Source organism: Babylonia areolata, chromosome 26 (genome assembly GCF_041734735.1).
Source record: "Babylonia areolata isolate BAREFJ2019XMU chromosome 26, ASM4173473v1, whole genome shotgun sequence".
NCBI lineage: Eukaryota > Metazoa > Mollusca > Gastropoda > Neogastropoda > Buccinidae > Babylonia > Babylonia areolata.
Genome location: NC_134901.1, coordinates 23,300,540 through 23,319,986, shown reverse-complemented (window position 1 = coordinate 23,319,986; position 19,447 = coordinate 23,300,540). Strand labels below are relative to the sequence as shown.

Here is a 19,447-nt window from a genome sequence, read left to right as displayed (position 1 = left end):
TTTGTTGTTGTTGTTGTTGTTTTAGTGTGTGTGGATCCAACCCACAAAAGTGTGAGAGACGAGAGAGAGAGAGAGAGAGAGAGAGCCGGAGAGACGCGTACAGTGTGAGCGCGCGCACACACACACACACACACACACACTCTCTCTCTCTCTCTCTCTCTCTTCGTGTCACACTGACATGCACATACACTGATAAAGAAAGGCCGGTCAACCGCAGAAAGACAAACAGACGGATTGTAAATATGACAGAGCAATTCTTCCCCTGCTGTGGATGTGAAACACCTTTTTTTTTTCTTTTTTTTTTTTTTAACCCTTTTGTTTTTATCTCCCTTTTCCTGTACTGTATTTGCTCTTCCTGTTCGTCAGTTTCCCTACCTTTCTGTCTTTTCCCCTGTCCAGGTCATCATCACATCACCTCCGTCCGACCGACCACCTCAAAACCCGCCCCCTCATACATACGCAAACACACACGTTTTGGTTGTTTGTTTCTCTTTGTTTTGTTTTTTTATATATATACTTCCCCCCCCCCACCACCCCCCGCCCCCCCTATTTTTCTAACACATAGACAATTGACAAGACGACATAAATGAATAAATACATATATTGGGAAAGGAGAAAAGACAAATTAGACAAAAACATAACTCAGTTGATAAGAGCGGGACAAAAAAAACCCCGACATTATATAATATTCTAAGCATGTTTATTTCTTGTTTGTTTTGGGGTTTGAAAGAAAGTGTGTGTGTGTGTGTGTGTGTGTGTGTGTGTGTGAAAGATAGAGAGAGAGCGAGAGACAGGGAGAGAGGAGAGAGAGAGGGAGAGAGAGCGAGAGGGAGAATGAATGAATGAATGAATAATTTTTTTTATTTTCTGAGGGTAATAGATTAAGCATACATGCTTTTTTTCATCCAGCCCTCGAAAACAGCCCTCGAGAGAGAGAAGGAGAGGGAGGGAGACTCGGAGAGAGAGGGGGGGAGAGAGAGCGACGGAGAGAGAGAGGGGGAGAGAGAGCGAGAGAGAGAGAGAGAGGGAGATAAATAACTTGATGAATAAATAAATAAATAAATAACTAGTTAAAAGCCTTCAAAACGAAACTAAGCACGGTGACAGTGAAGGAAAGAGGTAGCGAGAAACACAAACCACAGCGGGCAACAAACACCTACCGGGTGCAGGTCACCAATGTAGAACGACTCCTTCAGCTCTCTGGCATCTCTGCTGTGCCGGGCAGCCTGGAAATGCTCTGTGGCGTCCCCTCCTGTGTCGTACAGGGCAATACTTTTACAGTCAAAGCGTTAACTGGAAGCTGTATGAATGAATGAATGAATGATATGGATACTTATTTGTATTTCTCTTTTTATCACAACAGATTTCTCTGTGTGAAATTCGGGCTGCTCTCCACAGGGAGAGCGCGTCGCTACACTAGGGCGCCACCCTTTTTTTTTTCTTTTTTGTTGTTGTTGTTGTTTGTTTGTTTTTCCTGCGTGCAGGTTTATTTGTTTTTCCTATCGAAGTGGATTTTTCTACAGAATTTTGCCAGGGATAACCCTTTTGTTGCCGTGGGTTCTTTTACGTGCACTAAGTGCATGCTGCACGCGGGACCTCGGCTATTCGTCTCATCCGTTTGACTAGCGTCCAGACCACCACTCAAGGTCTAGTGGAGGGGGAGAAAATATCAGTCGGCGGCTGAGCCGTGATTCGAACCAGCGCGCTCAGATTCTCTCGCTTCTTAGGCGGACGCGTTACCTCTAGGCCATCACTCTAGTGTCTATCCTCGGTCGGTGACCAAGCTCCAAGCACTTTACAATCTCAGGGTCATTTGCACAACAGGCTGCCGCCTCCCTGGGTCAGTAGGGCTCACTGGCGGCTGCCATTGTCGTGGGCGCTCATCATTCGTTTCCTGTGTCATTCAGTCAGATTTTAGGCACGCACGCACGCACACACACACACTCAGCCAGACATGTAACATTTTTCGTGTATGACCGTTTTGGTTATGTACCCCACCATGTCGGCAGCCATAGTCCGTTTTCGGGGGTGGGGTGCATGCTGGGTATATTCTTGCTTCCACAACCCACCGAACGCTGACATGGATCACAGGGTCTTTAACGTGCGTATTTGATCTTGTGGTGTATATACACACGAAGGGGGTTCAGGCACTAGCAGGTCTGCACAAGTGTTGACCAGGGAGATCGGAAAAATCTCCGCCCTATACCCACCAGGCGTCGTTACCGAGATTTGAACTCGTGGCTTTCATATTGAAAGTCCAACGCTTTAACCACTCAGCTATTGCGCCAGTAGCTGGTAGCAGCAGCAGCAGTGGTAGTTGTAGTGGTAGTGATGGTGGTAGTCAGTAGTAATAGCAGCAGCAGCAGCAACAACAACAACAACAGTAGAAGTATATAGGCCTTGTAGTTCTTGTTCATGTTGTAGCAGCAGCAGCAGCAGCTGTAGTAGTTGTAGTAGTGGTAGTGGTGGTGGTAGCCAGTAGTATAAGCAGCAGCAGTAGAAGTATATAGTCGTTCTTGTTCTTGTTGTAGCAACAGCAGCAGTAGTAGTATCTGTAGTGGTGGTGGTGGTCAGTAGTATTAGCAACAGCAGCAGCCGCAGTACTAATATATATAGTCGTTCTTGTTCTTGTTTTAGCAACAGCAGCAGTAGTAGTAGTTGTAGTAGTTGTGATGGTGGTCAGTAGTACTTTGTTGTGTTGTGCTGCGTTGTGTTGTGTTGTGTTGTGTTCCTTTTTTTTCTTTTTTTCTTTTTTGTCACAACAACAGATTTCTCTGTGTGAAATTCGAGAAATCTCTTTGACAACTTTTAGACGGCACGTGAAACCAGCACATTGACAAAAATCAGTGGAAAAATATAGGCGAGTGGGGATCATCATCGAATGTGTGATAGGTGAAATGGAAACAGGTACATGGGGAACAGGGGGAATCGGAATGACACCAACTGACCAACTCACCTGCTTGTTGAAGCAGAACTTCATCCCCGCCTGGATGCTGCAAGGGGGAAAAAAAGGGTGGGGGGTGGCGGGGCGGGGGATGAGGGGGGAGGTTATAATATTCAGTGGTCAATCATCAAACCCTGTCTGATGAAGTGTGTGTGTGTGTGTTGTTGTGTTTGTGGGTGGGTGGGTGGGTGTGTATCGGTGTGTTTGTATGGTGTATGTGTATGTGCTTGTGTGCTTGTGTGTGTGTGTGCTTGTGTGTGTGTGTGTGTGTGTGTGTGTGTGTGTGTGTGTGCTTGTGGTGTGTGTGTGTGTGTGTGTGTGTATCAATGTGTGTTTGTGTTTGCGTGAATGCGATAGTGCGCAGGTGCGTACAAACCATATGTGTGTGTGTGTGTGTGTGTGTGTGTGTGTGTGTGTGTGTGTGTGTGTGTGTGTGTGTGTGTGTGTGACAGACAGACAGACAGACAGACAGACAGACAGACAGAGTTGGAAAGAGATAATTTACAAAAGCATCCAAGGCGGACGCAAACGGATTGCATTTCAGACAGTGTTGGTTTGAGCACACACTTTTTTTCACATCAGCCCCCTCCCCCCGCTGAGAGAGAGAGGGGGGGGGGGAGACAGACAAACAGACAGAAATACAGAGAGACAGACAGGTACTGTGACAAAGAGAGAAGGGAGGGGTGAGTTAGAGAGAGACCACAGGCAGGAAGACAAGACAAGACAAACACATGATCCGCACAAACCCAGTAAATAACAGCTCAGCCATTCCCTACAGCTCAATCGCCTGGTTAAAAAAAATAAAAAAAAAAAAAAAAAAAAAAGATTTGTCGACATTTCTTATCGCGCAAGCATGTGTGTGTTTGACAAGAGGTAAGAAATAAAAACAAGGCACTTCATAACCAAGACAGACAGACAGAGTAAAGACATAGAGAGAAAGAGAGAGTGAGATTGTGACAGAGAGACACAGACAGACACAGAGAGAGGGAGAGAGAGAGTGTGTGTGTGTGTGTATGTATGTGTGTGTGTGTGTGTGTGTGTGTGTGTGTGTGTGTGTGTGCTTGGCAAAGGCAAAGAGAAGGAGAGAGAGAGGGAAGGAGAAATAATTGAATTGAATTGAATTTATTCATCTGAGGCCATTTGAAGGGGTGTAAACATATTCATAAAGTATTCACTAATGAATATGAATGATCATGTCATCCAACGAAAGCACGAAAGCAACCCGAAATCTAAAAATACAAAAACAAAAACAAAAAACATAAAAGAACACATAATAACAGTAACGCAATTTAAAATATAACATATTCATAACAACATGTTACTATTCATATAGCAGCATATAAATCTGTTCTTAAAGATAGAGCAATTTCTCTTCTTTTGGATGATTTATACACATACACAGCAAGATTTCTAGTGGTACATTCACATTCTGATGTTGATAGCAATATTGATTTGAAATCACAGGAATTATTGTAATTCTTTGAATATCAAACTTTGTCTCAGATCATATAAATACGGCCGCGGGCAAGAAAGAACCAAAATGAACTTCATTTTCTGTATCAGACTTGTGCACGTATCCGCAGACTTATGAACATTTCATTTGACTTTCACAGTGTCTTTCATGTCTAGTTGAACAATGAACTGCTAAATCAGATATGTCAAATCTAAATATGGTTAAAATATATGTAATAAATCTGTTCAAATTCATCAATAAATATAACTCCACACAATGTGATGATTCAGATTTTCTGCATGGAATGAATCAGTCTCTATTCTGTAAGTATATTTGGTAATCCCAGTTTTGCCACTTACAGTCCACTGACCTTTGTTTGAATATTCTTTTAAATGATTTTTTTTTTACATCCTACACCTTGATTTTGGCCGATTTAAAACCTCATCTTCACAACCATAAACATCAAAACCAGGACCACAGCCGTCATCTAAATCAACATTTACTATTTCTAAAGTATAAGTTTATCTAAATCGTCATTATTATCAGTGGAAATGTTGTCGCTGTCGACGGCACAGTCCCGTGTTTCTACTGAAACAAACAACCTTAAAATGCTCAAACCAGTCCTCTATAGAAATATCGTTTGATTGACGAATCTTTTTACCAGAATTTTATTTATTTTTTTCCAGAATTCTTTTTGCTCGTCATAGACACAACTTGTTCTAATATGGCGACATTGAGGGGGGTGGGGAGAGGGTTGGTGGCGGGGAGGAGGGGGGAGGGGGGGCTCAGAGAAAGAAAGAGAGAGAGAAAGACTCGGAGAGACAGAGACTGTCTGTGACAACTTGAAGAAAGTACTGAGGGGGGATGGAAGAAGGAGAGAAAAATCGAAAACACACAGATCTACAGGGATAGCAGATCCTCCTCCCCACCTCCACACCCCCCTTAACCCCTCCCATCCCCCCCACACACCCCGCACCCACCCACCCCTCCACACACACACACACACACACACACACACACTATATATATATATATATATATATATATATACATACATATATATATATATATATATATATATATATATATATATATATATATATATATATATCCGTAATGTCCAGATACTCACATTAGTCAGTAACTTAGTCACATCAAACACTTTGTTGTGGATCACGAACCACGCGGAGTCTCCACTGGCGTGCTTTCTAACCTCTGCGGCTCGAAAGACTTTCCTTTGGTCTGCCATGGTTCCCTGTGCCACCACTGCCTAACTGTGAACTGACTGCGACTGTGAGGTGCGTGGTTTGGATACAGAGAGAGAGAGGGGGGGGGGGGAGGGGGGGGGGGGAGAGACGGAGAAAATAAATACAGTCGGGTTGCAATGTGCGTGGTACCCCTTTTCACCAGGTCAGAGTGCTCTTGTGTGTACACTCGAGGAAGGTCCAAGCATGTCATTAAAGCTCGTGTAAAATAATAAAAACCAGCCGTAGACAAACTTGTGTGAACTGACTAACAGGTGTTGTTGTTGCTCTGTGTGTGTGTGTGTGTGTGTGTGTGTGTCTGTCTGTCTGTCTGTCTGTCTGTCTGTCTGTGTTTGTGTCTGTGTCTGTGTATCTGAGAGAGAGATAGACATACAAAGACGAAGTCTGTTCATAGTCTGCTCGTTCTCAGTAATATGATACTTTAAAGATGAAGCAAAATGTATCGTCTTCAGTGTGTGTGTGTGTGTGTGTGTGTGTGTGAATGAGAGAGAGAGAGAGAGAGAGAGAGAGATTCAAAATATGTTCATTCTTAGTAATATTAGACTTTGAATAGAAAGCACACAAAAAAAAAAAAAAAAATTGTCCACACAATTCAGTGCGTGCGTGTGAGCGTGCATGCGCGCACCTGTCTGTGTCAGTGTCGCAGTGCGAGTCAAGTTGTATCAGTCACGTATTTATTACCGAGTTACGTGCGCGGTCACATGTGATGTAAAATCAAAATCAAACGTGGCGAAAAAAAAAAAAAAAAAAAGAAAAGAAAACTCTCCAATGTCGAGAACATATCAAACCAGAGGACATGAAAATCACAATAACCATTGACTTAAGTTTCTACTGACATTGAAAGAGGCACGTATGCTTCTGTGACAATTGTTCTGTTTACTGTTTTTCGGCATTAATGATGTTACACTGTGAGGGCACTGCCTTATAAATAGTACATGGAATTTGAGCAACTAGATCATGTATATTCCTTGGAATAGGCTATGGACCTAATATCAAGAACTATTTGCCGTGGATACAATCGTTGTCGTGGATATAATCGTTGTTGTGAATATATACACACCCCACCCCCAACCCTGTTGTGAACATATACACCTCCGCCACATCCGCTCCCCCGCCCCATCCTCCTTCCCCCCACCCTCCCGACACCCTCCATCCCCCTCCAGCATCCATTCCGTATCTCTTCAGCAGGCCTACATACCACATGTGACAGGCGTATGGACTTGTAGCGATGGTTCTTTTTCTCTTCTTCAAGCTGAGTAGCCACAAGCACCATGCTGATTTTTTCCCGCTGCTTTGACTGCTAGAGATGCTGTATTTTCCCTTGGTGGTGGTCAGAAAAAAAGAAGAAAAAAAAACCACAAAGAAAAAACAACACATAGCCTTACCTGATTCACTTTCCCAGTTACAGGAATACATTCACGTGGAACTACCAGCTGGCTAACAACGGTTGCAAGTCATCCGAGTTGGTTGGTTGCTTGTCGTCTGAACAAGCTGGGACCAGTGCAAGTCCAAAGCTGTACCAGGCCCTCGAACAGTTAAAAAAAAAAAAAAAAAAAAAAGTGTGATGAATATTGTTGCGTAGGCATGGACAGGGATAGGGGAAGGAGGGGTATCGATGGATGGGCTGTGGGACTGGAATGGGTGGGAGCTGGGAGGAACAGGGGGATCTGACAATTGGTCTCTGCTCCACGCCTGACAGCAGGATGCTATCAAGAGCGGTACTGATGGAGGCTGCTTCATCCACGCTGAGTGAGGGTGCTCCAGTCCCTGTTGGCGCGAGAAATGCTGGCAGTCTGTCCTGCACTGCATTTAACCTTCACCATACCTCATGGGTGAAAAATTACCCACACTCTCATTTGAATTTTCGGAACAGTTTTGCGACTGCTTAACTGAAATTTGATAACTTTGTTCATTTATTGTTTGTGCATATCCGCACCACAAATGGTGTTGTATTGTTTTTAAACAAAGTAGTAAATTAACAATGAAATCGTTATATAAAATGATATCCGTTAAGCCAGGATGCCCGTGATGACGGAATGGAGATCTATCCGTTCTGATCTGACACTAAATGACAAGAGCCATACTCCAGGCTTTCCTTTTTCTAACACATCCTGGCATTAGCCAGGCAAAGGAATATATACAAATGCCTGTCTTGCAGCAACAGTTATGTCCATTGTGGAAAGCTGGAAGCATTGTCCAGACTGTGAGTCACAGATGAACTGAAATTCTGAGACACCTGCGGTCTGTTCACTATTCATTTGAACATTTAGCAACCTCTCTCTGGGTATGGATCAGTCAGGGCTGACAATTCCCACTGTATTCTGCGAACACACACACACAAACATACAAACAAAAAAACGGAAAAAACAAAACATGTCAACACCCTTCATGATCGATCTGAGCTTTCTATGTAATGGAACTTTACGTGAAGAAAGACCTGCTGACTTACTGTGCACGATAGATGGAAAATATGTATGTTCACCAATACTGTTCAATTCTTTACATATTTCATTTATGGTATGGGCAGACAAAATAATCATTGGTAAACTACAGTTCCAACTTAAACTGTAAACCTAGCTAATAGATTGTATGCCTACTTTTTTGACCTCTTTATCTCTCTTGAAGAGCCACAAAACCTACACACACACAAAAAAAACCCAAACACAAAAAACAAAAAAAAAAAACACATAAAAACACACACACACACATTCACAGAATCCACACAGTCACCAACATAAACACATACTCACACACACACACTTACACACACATTCACACACACATTAGAACTATTGGTGCTAACCACAGTGGCACATGGTAGATAATTCTGGTAATTTTAGCTGGCTTGACACTGGAAAACCTATTTTCCAATCTTTCATTTTGTATCACTAGCCACTACTATCGCCCAGTTACAATTCACTGCACTGTGGGTGCATCAGCACGGAAAGAAATCTAAAACATTTCTTTATTCACATATGGTCAGTGTACAAGTATTCAAACAAAATATGGGGACAAATAAATCCTGAAGATTCAACATAAATACTTAAGTGAATGCAGTCTGCATTAGTTTATCTTTGTTTATGATTTTGCACTTTCACAAAGATGAGACACTGAACTGTTTAAAATCCAAACCACACCCTCTCTCAGCAAATCTCTCTCAATACTTCAGTTCAAGACACATTTTCTGTTCAATATCTATTTATTGGACGTAAATGTGTATATGCAAAATATTCATTAAAACAATAACAAAGTCACAACCTACTGAAGAATAAAATGTACATTCACTCCATATGTATTGCTGAAAAAAGTTAGATGTCAGAACACAAAGATACACTTCTCACTCTCAGTAGATGTATCACAAGTTTCCTGTAATATATATTTTATTCATTTGTCAAATCCAGTTGACAGAAGTTTGCCTCATAAAGATTTCATCTATCAGTACTAGGAGCATAAATGCATTGATCACATTCATTTTTTTTTTTATTCCATAATCATAGCTCCCGTGTGTTAACATGTTGCCTGACTGATAAATAAATCTCCCATAAAAAGTGAAATTACAGAAAGCAGAGAATCAAAACATAATCTTTATACAGCACCATAAAACAACTTTTACATGGCAAGGCAGCTAGTGTTTTACGGAACCTGAAACGAAGCATAGACACGTTATGCAAAAGCGCACTGAAGATTCTATTTACATATGTCTACAATGTCTTCTGAGACAGATTCCTACTTACCTGAAATTCTGAAACACAACAGAAACCAGACAGCTACTGGTTGTTTTCCAGACGTTTCTATTGCTCCACTTTTACAAGCAAAAAGTAAGAAAAGAACCCTGAAATAAGCATCCAAGAAGAACAGCAAATAAACTGGAGTACCAACAACCACAAAATAAGTCACTGAGAGAAAAAAAAAAAAAAAAAAATTTGGCTGGCAGTATCAAATTTCTGGCTTGTGGATAGCACCATCCAAGGCAATACTTTTTTTTTCAAATTAATAACTTAGCAACAACAAAAACAAAAACACACAAAAAAAGAATATCCCATACTTTTTCCTTTTAGTTCCATTCCATTAATAATCTTAGATACCAGCAATGCAGTTAGAACTACACTACAACACACACATTGTTCTTTGTGTTTGTCTTTTTTCTTTTTTTTTTTTGTTCGACTCATTTACAATAAATTTTGAACGACACACTGATTTCATCAGTGCATATTCTATGGCTGGTGTATTGGTAAGTGGACAAAAGTGTACAAAAAAGTTTCGTCCAAACACAGAGCTCTGTCAGCTGTGTTCACAGTGAACACAGTGTGGACATGACCTCACACGGTACACTGAACACAGTCTGTGAAAACAGAGTGGAGGTCCACACACAATGGCCCAAGTAAGGAAGCATGCAACTACCACAGTGTAATGAACACACAAGGGGCGTGTCTGCTTGACAACACAGACGGGGATGTGGAAACTTACTGCGGTTCCTTTTTCTTAAAGACAATGTTGCACATTATATATCTTTATCTATCTATCCATATATATATATATATATATATAATGGTATGTGTGTATGCGTGTGGGAGAAGGTCTCTGTGTGTGTGTATGTGTGTGTGTGTGTGTGTGTGGTATCTAGCATAGCAAAAGCAAAGCAACTGAAATATACAGATCTTCAGTTGTTGTTGTAGTTGTGTTTTTTTTCCTTCTCTGGGATGAAATAATTTCTTCCTGTTTAAATTCATTTGAAATTTCTGCCAAAAGCAGTTATTTGTCTGACTGCCAGATACCTGTCTCAAACACAAACAGGAACAGGCAGGCAGTTGTGACAGTTTGGTAGACAGAAATATGAGAATATAATTTCTGTATACGTGGAGTTTTACTTTAACTGTATTTCCAATCACCAGGAAAAAAACCTTATACACCTGTAATTAACCAGCAAGCAAAATATATAATATATATATATATATTATATGCTAATGTTTTAAAAGTTCAGTTTAGGAGTAGTTCAGTAGTTGTTTTTCTAAAGTAGTGCAGTGTGTGTTAACATTCAGCAACATATATATGCTACACAAATGTTTTAAAAGAATGCTTTAAAAGTTCGGTTTCAGAATAGTTCAGTTGTTTTTTAAATAGTGCAGTGTGTGTTTACATTCAGTGACATATATATGCTACACAAATATTTTAAAAGTTCAGTTCACAAGTTCAGTTTAGGAAGAGTTCAGTTGTTGGATTTTTTTAATGTATCAAATCCATAACCTGTTGGCCTTACCAAACAAGCACTTCACAATGAAACCAGCTGTGCCTCTCATGCTTGTGTCAATAGGAAACAACTGTTCCTCTTGGTTGACAATAGCGTAGTCAGCATGAATAACAAGTGAGAGATTTTGTAAAGTGTATAATTTATGATTTCATGAATCTTCAATGAAATTCTTCTTATCCTTAAATTCAAGAACAATGTATCTGGGATCTGTGAAAGAACACAGTGACAGAAGAACATCACCTGATATCAGCTGAGGTCACTGACTGTCCAAACATCAGATTGCAACATCTGAACGATGAAATAAAACTGGAAGCCCTCTAGAACCCTGTAAGTTTGCTATTAAAATATCAGTATCAATAAACATTGTTTAAAATATACACATCATTCTATGTACAAACAATGACAACATTCAATATGCACACAAATTGTAGCAGTGCACATTAACTGCATATACGTTTCAATTTCCCTCCCAAGGAGGTGTCACTGCGTTCTGACATATCCTAACTGCAAATATGATTGAAGCACGCTTCCAACACAAGTGCCAGTTCAACATCTGTGCCCACAAACATAAATCAGGTCTTCACTGATGGCAATCCAAAGATCCCAAGAGATGGTTACGAGATTTTCTCTTTTTTCTACTGTCTACCCCCTTCCACCTTTCTGTTCATCCAGCTCTGCAGTCTGTTGTGATCTGTATTCCTGCAGGGAACAGTGCAGGGAGAAGAGATGGGAGGACAACATCTCACAGTGAACAGGTCTAACCCAGAGTGAAACAGTCAGAAGGACAGACAACTGTGAGGGTTGGGAGAAGCTGGTTGCCAAATGTGTGGTGCCCCAATGGTCTACGAGACTATGGGATACAAAGATAGATAGTCACAGCACAACATGAAGGAAAACTTCCTTTCTTTCTTTTGTTTTTCTTAAATTCAAAATTGGTTGATGAATAAATTCATTTTCTTTTTTCTTTTTAAAGGTTTGATCAATAAATTCAACGATCTGTTCTTTTTTTCTTTATCTGGGTACCTGAACACCAAATTTTTTATAATGTTCTCAAAACTGATAACAACCGTTACAGTTTGGAAGAATATGCACTGTATACATACACTTTATATCAGCGTGGTGGTCCATTAAGTTAACATTAAAATGTGCTAAACAACAGTAATATCAGTAAATGGTGTCATGATTGTCATCCCATTAAAACCACTGATGAATCATTGCAGTCTATACTAACAGCATTACTTACAAAAAAACAACAAACGAAAAAAAAGAGAAATTAACATATTTTCTGTTCTAACTTGTGAACACATGACAATTGTCAGCTCAAGCAATAACAACAATGCAGTTATACACAACATCCACAGGTGTCATTCTCTCCATCAGATCCTGGCGGGATAAAGCAGATCAGAATATCTTATGTTAACAGACAACTATGTACATGTGTGTGTGTTGTTATCATTATCCTCACAAGCCGTCAAGTACCAAACATACACTGTCCAAACAAGACTACCAACTCTATACAAGTACAGTTACAAATTAAGTACTGGCTGCCGACATGTCCATGTCCACAAGGTCTCAGCTGACATTCAGCAGTTTGTGTTTTGTTGAGGGTGTTTGTTTTGGTTTTTTTGTTGTATTTTCCTCTTGACCCCATGCCAGAGATTACCTGAAAGATGAAACAGGTTAAAACCTAGCTGAATTTTGACAACTGCTCAAAAGACACTCTACGGTAACGTCATCATATTACACAGAGTCAGGAACAACGTGGGCCCCAAGTTTCACATCCTCTTTCTCCTCCTCACTGATGCCGCTGCTGCTGCTGTGAGATTTCGCCTGGTCAAGCATACTGTCCTCATGCTCCGGTGACTCTTTGCCGCCATACTCCCCCTCCTCCTCTTCCACAGAGTTGGAGCGAGGGGGGCAGTGCAGGCAGTGGGGCTCGTTCAGCCCGTAGTCCAGGCAGGTGCTGCCGATGCACTGGCAGCAGCCGTACTCATGGAACCAGCGGTACTTGGCGGCCCCCATGGACTTGCAGGAGATCTTGCACTTGGCGATGGACATGCACTGGGAGAAAAAGGCTGTGCTGCAGTTCTGGATGCCCATCAGCCCTGTGCTGTTGTTGGAGGGCCCGCCCCCGCCTCCTCCAGCTCCCTCTGTCATTACATCGAAAATGGTGGGTTTAGCATGGGATTGAGAGGGGCAGTCATCTGAACTGAACAGCGCTCTATGCCACCATGACAACAAACCTACTCACACCAACATGGTGCTTAAGACCGGGCTTTAAACCTTACTGAACAGTTCACACACACACACACAAAATATGCACACACAAACGCGCGCGCGTGCACGCACGCACACACACAAGCACAGAGGTACACACACATACACACATGCACACACACACACATGCACACACCATACACAGTCTGAATCAGCAAAGAACATGAAACAAGTTCTTCTAGTACTAGTCAAAGTCCTCAAACTCCTACATGAGACAACAGAAATAAAATTCAGAGAAACCACACACGTCACTGTATTAAAGAAATTTTAAAAAACAGCAACATGACTGCTTGGCCAACAAGGCTGACACAGGGCTGAACTGTCAATATGACGTCATGAAAATCTATGTGACAGTGTCACAATTACTCAGGTCAACTGATGCAGGAGCTTAGTTTTCACAAAGCATCTGCTGATTCGTCAACTATGCACTTACAATCTTTCTCAAGGAGCTAGTTTGGCACGAACATACAGAACAATCAAAACTGAAAAACATTACAACTGACAACTTCCACACTATCGGCAATGGAAATCTAAATCAGCCCCAAGCACTGAAAACTATCAGTATTTCCAGCAGCATCATTCATCACACCACCACCACAACACTTCAGCTAATACCCTTCAACCACCTTCTATCCAGATTTAGCTTCCTCTGGATTTCCGTCACTCACCAACTCTGTCCTCTTTCAAAACAAAATCAAAAACTTACCTGTTCAAAATGGCCTTTGGATATGATGAAGCATAGTTGTTTGTTCGTCTCCTCCCATCCTCCACACCCCCTTTGTGTCCCCCCCCCACCCCTTGAAGTCTTCATGCACTGTGTGTGCTTGTGGGTGGGTGTTTACTGTGTGCATGCATGCACATGTTCATGTTTGTGTATGTGCATGTGGAGGGCATAATTTGTGTCTTTTTAATGGGATTTTTCCTATCTACAATTTGTAATACTGTCTTAGTATATATACAGAGATTTCATTTTTCTCTTTTTATGTTCTCATGTGCTGGTGTGTGGTATAATGCACTGCTGTATATTCATTGTTTCAAGCAAGGTACATTATATGGGGAGTATATATAAGTACCACATAAGTAGTATATTATCATTATTGTTACTATCATCATCGTTAACAGTTGGGCCAACAGCAAAGGGAGAGTTGTATTATCAATAGTTTCTCCAATGCAATGGGAAATCATTAACAGCTTAGTCTTTTGTGAAGGACTATGACTCTCAAACCAGGAGGCAAGATTGCACTGGCTCTTAGTGATGCAGCCTTGGAGGCTAGTTGGCCTTTGGGAACCATCCCAATGCTGACAGTCCTAAAACCCTCTTGGCCGAGAGAGTGGGGAATGTAACTTGGGCAAGACACTCCACTATAATCAAATTCTAGCCCAAAAAATTGGGACAGCAGTTGCCTCCTCTGCTGTTCTGATGGTCATAGTCAGACACGACTACCATATATTATCCTCCTCATCATCATCATTACCCTCAGTGATGGCGGCGCTGAGGTCCGGAGTGTAGCCGGTGCCTGGCTTGAAGAGCAGGGAGTCCAGGTTGTAGGCGTAGGTGTGGGTGGTCCAGCGCTGGTGGAAGTCCTCCTCCTCGGTCAGCACGGCAAACAGGTCGGGGATGGGGTCAGGCAGCGTCTCGATGGAGCTGGTCCGGTACAGGCCATCGTCAGGGTCCGGGGCCGGGCACAGACCTCAACAACAACAACAACAGCATCAACATCGTTTCCGTTTCTCAAGAAGGCGTCACTGCTGTGTTCGGACTAATCCATTCACACACACTACACCACATCTGCTAAGACAGATGCCTGACCAGTAGCATAACCCACAACACGTTAGGCTTTGAGTGCACACACACATATATATATATATATACACACACACACACACACACATACATACATATATATACAGATAGATAGATTGATAAATATGTATCACCAACAACACAGATAGATAGATAGATATGTATCACCAACAACACAGATCGTCACTAGCACGTTTTACAGAACCGTAATAAGTTAATAAGTTTTGAAACTGAGATCTTGTAACTTTACTCATTCATACCTGCACCCAAGCAATGCTAGAGCATCAAATTTGATTCATTGAGATGGGTTCCATGTCCCTACATAACATGAACCGCAAGCTGAGGAAACTGACTTCCACAGTATTTTCCATTTTAACGTTCCAAATCGTCCCCCTCTTCTGAAGGTCCCCCTGGGGACTTTCAGTTTCCTGAAACATTGCCCGGAGTGCCATTTGGGATCCTGAAACATCCCTCGAGGGATATGTGTGCGTGCGTGAGTGCGTGCGTGCGTGTGCTGAAAATTGTGAAAGGAGTAGGAAAGGAGTGCAGAAAGAGATCTGGAAAAAAAAAAGAAAGAGATTAATTTGTTTATTTCTATCAATCTATTGCACTCTATCAAGGAAAGGGGGAGGGGGGAAAAAACACTAGCTTTAAGATATTTTGAAGAACTTGAACTATCGCCTATTTTCTTTATAAAACTTTCTGGAATCGCGCTCTGGGGTACAGTTTGGTAGACAGACAGGCATACACTCTACAGATTTTTTTCATTATCTAATGCTGACCATTACTGACGTCTATCCAAAAACTGTTCAGAATGTATTTTAGTGACAGTTATGCAGCTTGGACTTCTTTACAGGATTTGACTGACCACAACTGACTTCTACTGATCATTGCTGACCACTATGGACTACAACTGACCATAATATAAACAAAAAATCTGAATACCGTATTTTATCATGTCATGCAATATAAAATCTGGATTCGGTATGACTATTCACAGACAAGTACTTATCACCAATCAAACAAGAGAGGCAAGGCCTTCAAGACTCACTTGTGATACACTTTTAAAAAAAAATCTAATTGTTAAAATGTGTTCTGCATTCGTTATCATAAAGCTTCGGGTTAAAAGAAAAAAAAAGTCCTAACGGCAGATTCGAACTCCGCGTGTTCGGGTGAGAAGACACTGTCTTACCCATTACACTATCGTGGGTCCTTAACTGATGTTCAAAAATATAATATTTAAACATGCTTTTTTAAAGGGCGATAAATCGATTGCGGTATTCGCGGTGAGAACGCTGTTTAAATCATATTATTCTGGTGTATCTTGGGCATTCAAAAAATCTTTAAGGGCAATTAAAAATTCTTTTTAAGTCCGCGGTAAAGGAGACGTGGCTATCGCCGCAATCACACTCCAACATTTAGCCGTTTTCTCTGGATCTAGATAGATGCACAAGTTTCAGTTAGTTACACCCGGTTGACACGGTCGATTCAATTTCTCTTTTATGTTCATTCTAGTTTTATAGTTTTAAAGTTGATATGAAAATTGAGTATTTTGTTAAACTAATATTAAAGTAATAACACGTAGAGCCAAGTACAAGTACTTCTAAATGTCTTAAGAAGTGAAAAGGACTTCATTTTGAGAAAAGTCAAGATTGGATATTTTTACGTTTCACCAATTCAAGGGTATTAACTCACATGGTTTATTATTTTTAACTGTGAATTCCGACTGATTCTGTGGATATTTTTATGGCAGTTTGGGGCATAATCCAGTAAGTGATGAGGCGTTCACAAATCTTTCTCTGAATAAATATTTAACGGTCTCCTTCTCCAACTTTCCATCACATGTTATCGTGTAATGTCGACTGAATATAGAATTGAACGGGCAGGTCAACAACTTGAAACAAAATGGCGTCGTTCGCGTTCGCGAAGAATATGAGCATGCGCTTTGAATGTGTATAAATATGCGTACGCAACTGATTTTTGCCCATGACCTTCAGGGCTCAGCCAATAGATCTATAGTCCACTCGTCGTATTGATTTTAGTATTTTCCGAAAAAGACCACTTGGGCGAATGAACATAGTGAAAGCCCTGTACACTGAGAGTAAAACACACAAGCTTTTTATGTACTGAGTATAATTTCAAAATGTAATGTTTAAGACGAGAAAAATCAGTTTAAAGCAAACTAAGTCCCCTAGCATTAATTACAGAGTAATTTCCCTTTTTTACTATCTGCGCCAACACGTTTGGAAAATAAATATAACTTCCATGCTTAGCAAAAGAAGTTCCTGTTTGAACAAAAAATGATAATAATGACTGCTCTTGTTGTTGTGTCAGAATATCAGATCAAAGTGCAAAGTTTAGAGAATAAAAAAAATATAAATATAACAGTAAATGCAGTTTGCATATAATTTGGCTTCTTTTTTTATATTTTTTTGTGCCCATCCCATAGGTGCAATATTGTTTTAAACAAGATGACTGGAAAGAACTGAATTTTTCCTATTTTTATGCCTAATTTGGTGTCAACTGACAAAGTATTTGCAGAGAAAATGGCAATGTTAAAGTTTACCACGGACACACACACACACACACACACACACACACACACACACACACACACACAACCGAACACCGGGTTAAAACATAGACTCACTTTGTTTACACAAGTGAGTCAAAAAGTGTGCAACTTAACGTTAACATCTTTCTGGATGATGGGAACTCTCAAATGCAATATTAGTACTCATTTTACCAGTGGCTACTACTGACCACTAATAACTACCCAAAAGTGTGTGTTGGCATACAGTTTAATAATGTGTTGAATTTTGAAATTTGAAAAACTGACCAGATGCTGCCCCACCAACAATTTGAGATTTTTCTTTGGCAGCATGGTTATGGTACAGACCATCATATTCTGGAATTAAGTTCATCAAAAACAGACTCACAGAGTGATAGAGAGAATGTGATACAGTCGGTCAGTAATTGTCAACCAAAAGTAACAGTACCTTAATAAGATCATCAAATGCCTGCAGCTTACCAACACAGGAGCAGCACTGAGTGTAGAGTTTGGCCAAGCACACTTGGCAGTCTCGACAGCAGGTACAGTTCTTCTTGTTGGTCATGTCACACTCACAACACTTGATCAGCATGCACTTACTGACCAAGGGAGCGCACAGTGCTTCATTGCAGGCATCCACAGTGTAAAGGCATGCTATTGTGAGTACAGCCGCCACCAGAGGCAGGATATATGACCTCATCCTGAAACATCAGAGATTGGGAAAGTAGTACAGCCGCCACCAGAGGCAGGATATATGACCTCATCCTGAAACATCAGAGATTGGGAAAGTGGGGTCAGAGAATCAGATCTCTGGCTGGTAAAAATGACACCTCCATCACCATAACAACAAAAAGCAGTTGCACGCTTAACACAGTATAAATGTCAAGAATAAGGTGAAGTTATTGCTCAAAACGCTGAATAATGTTTGTGGGCCTATAACTGTCAACAAACTTTGCCCAAATACCCAAGAAAATGTGAGTTGCCAGTGCCATTTGCAAATGATTTTTGAGAGCATTTCAGTATCACTTCTTTAGTTACTGTTATTGCACCACACTTTTTACATAAATTTTAAAATGTGTTATGTGTATTTGATCACACTCACAGCACTTGATCAATGCACTTGCTGACCAAGAAAGTGCAAAGTGCTTCATTATATAAGATATCTAACGATGTATATCACTTATATAACTCATAAGGGGAGTGATATAGTAGTAGCAGTAGTAGTAGGGGCAAATTCATAGATATAGAGATGGTCAGATAGATGGATAGACAGACAGACAGACAGACAGACAGACAGACAGATAGATAGCTAGATAGATGGATACACACACACACACACATATATGTACACATGTATAAAAAGGTACAAGGAGATCTGTACCTGAAGTGGAAGATTGGAAAAAGTACTAGCAGATCTGTACCTGGTAGTGGAAGAATGGAAACATCTTTGCATTTTACACATTTCACTGCCTGGACCTGTCAAGCATTTAGGATGTGTTTCAAATAATTCTTTTTCAAAACCATTCCACTGTTATATTTCTGGTGCTCATTTTGATTATGCTGAATTGACTCATTGATGTACATCCACGTTTTCTATCAACAACGAGTTCTGAAACATACTTGCCGCACTCTCTCAGATGTTCATGATATTGCCAGTAATGCTACCATTGGCTATCGTTTCGCATTCGGGTATCTTGTGCATTCTTTTCAGTTCAGTATTATGTAATGGGTTCAAGAGACACATCAAGACATACCTGATTCCAAACCAAAATCGAACTGGAATAAAACTGGAACGTTCTCAGCAAATGAAACAATTCAGAACTTTGTAACTGGAGAGAGTTATGCGAAGTTTTGCGTTTTCCCAACTCTTTTAGACAGCGCCGAAGATTTTTTCTTTTCAAGGGG

At 40.8% G+C, this 19,447-nt stretch overlaps 2 protein-coding genes across 4 annotated transcripts in view; both read right to left on the bottom strand.

Moving 5' to 3' along the window:
- LOC143300651 (cytochrome b5-like) overlaps positions 1-5,699 on the bottom strand; it is an 11,306-nt gene extending 5,607 nt beyond the window's left edge. For both annotated transcript variants that reach the window (XM_076614477.1, XM_076614478.1), the window contains exons 1-3: positions 5,530-5,699; positions 2,957-2,993; positions 1,161-1,252 (exon numbers count right to left, since the gene is read on the bottom strand). In XM_076614477.1, coding sequence (XP_076470592.1) covers positions 1,161-1,252; positions 2,957-2,993; positions 5,530-5,646 — 246 coding nt within the window. In that variant the 5' untranslated portion in view covers positions 5,647-5,699. The remainder of the gene's footprint in view (positions 1-1,160; positions 1,253-2,956; positions 2,994-5,529) is intronic.
- A 3,149-nt stretch (positions 5,700-8,848) lies between these two features.
- LOC143300185 (twisted gastrulation protein homolog 1-A-like) lies at positions 8,849-19,434 on the bottom strand. Of its 2 annotated transcripts, none has more exons than XM_076613743.1 (4): positions 19,297-19,434; positions 18,023-18,307; positions 14,663-14,878; positions 8,849-13,060 (listed from the first exon to the last, which is right to left on the bottom strand). In XM_076613743.1, the coding sequence occupies exons 2-4, from the start codon at positions 18,240-18,242 to the stop codon at positions 12,651-12,653; spliced, it is 846 nt and encodes a 281-aa protein (XP_076469858.1). In that variant the 5' UTR covers positions 18,243-18,307; positions 19,297-19,434; the 3' UTR covers positions 8,849-12,650. The 2 variants fall into 2 exon arrangements, with proteins under 2 accessions (XP_076469858.1, XP_076469857.1); XM_076613742.1 differs by having other exon boundaries at positions 18,023-18,243; positions 19,297-19,424.
- Between the last annotated feature and the right edge of the window lie 13 nt (positions 19,435-19,447).

Bases quoted from the DNA above. Each gene is read 5' to 3' on its own strand.
- LOC143300185 (XM_076613743.1), bottom strand. From the start codon at position 18,242: ATGAGGTCATATATCCTGCCTCTGGTGGCGGCTGTACTCACAATAGCA. The intron at 14,879-18,022 runs GTAAGCTGCAGG...GTTGTTGTTGAG, and splicing joins TCAGTGCTGCTCCTGTGTTG to GTCTGTGCCCGGCCCCGGAC. The intron at 13,061-14,662 runs GTAATGATGATG...ATGTAATGACAG, and splicing joins CAGCGCCGCCATCACTGAGG to AGGGAGCTGGAGGAGGCGGG.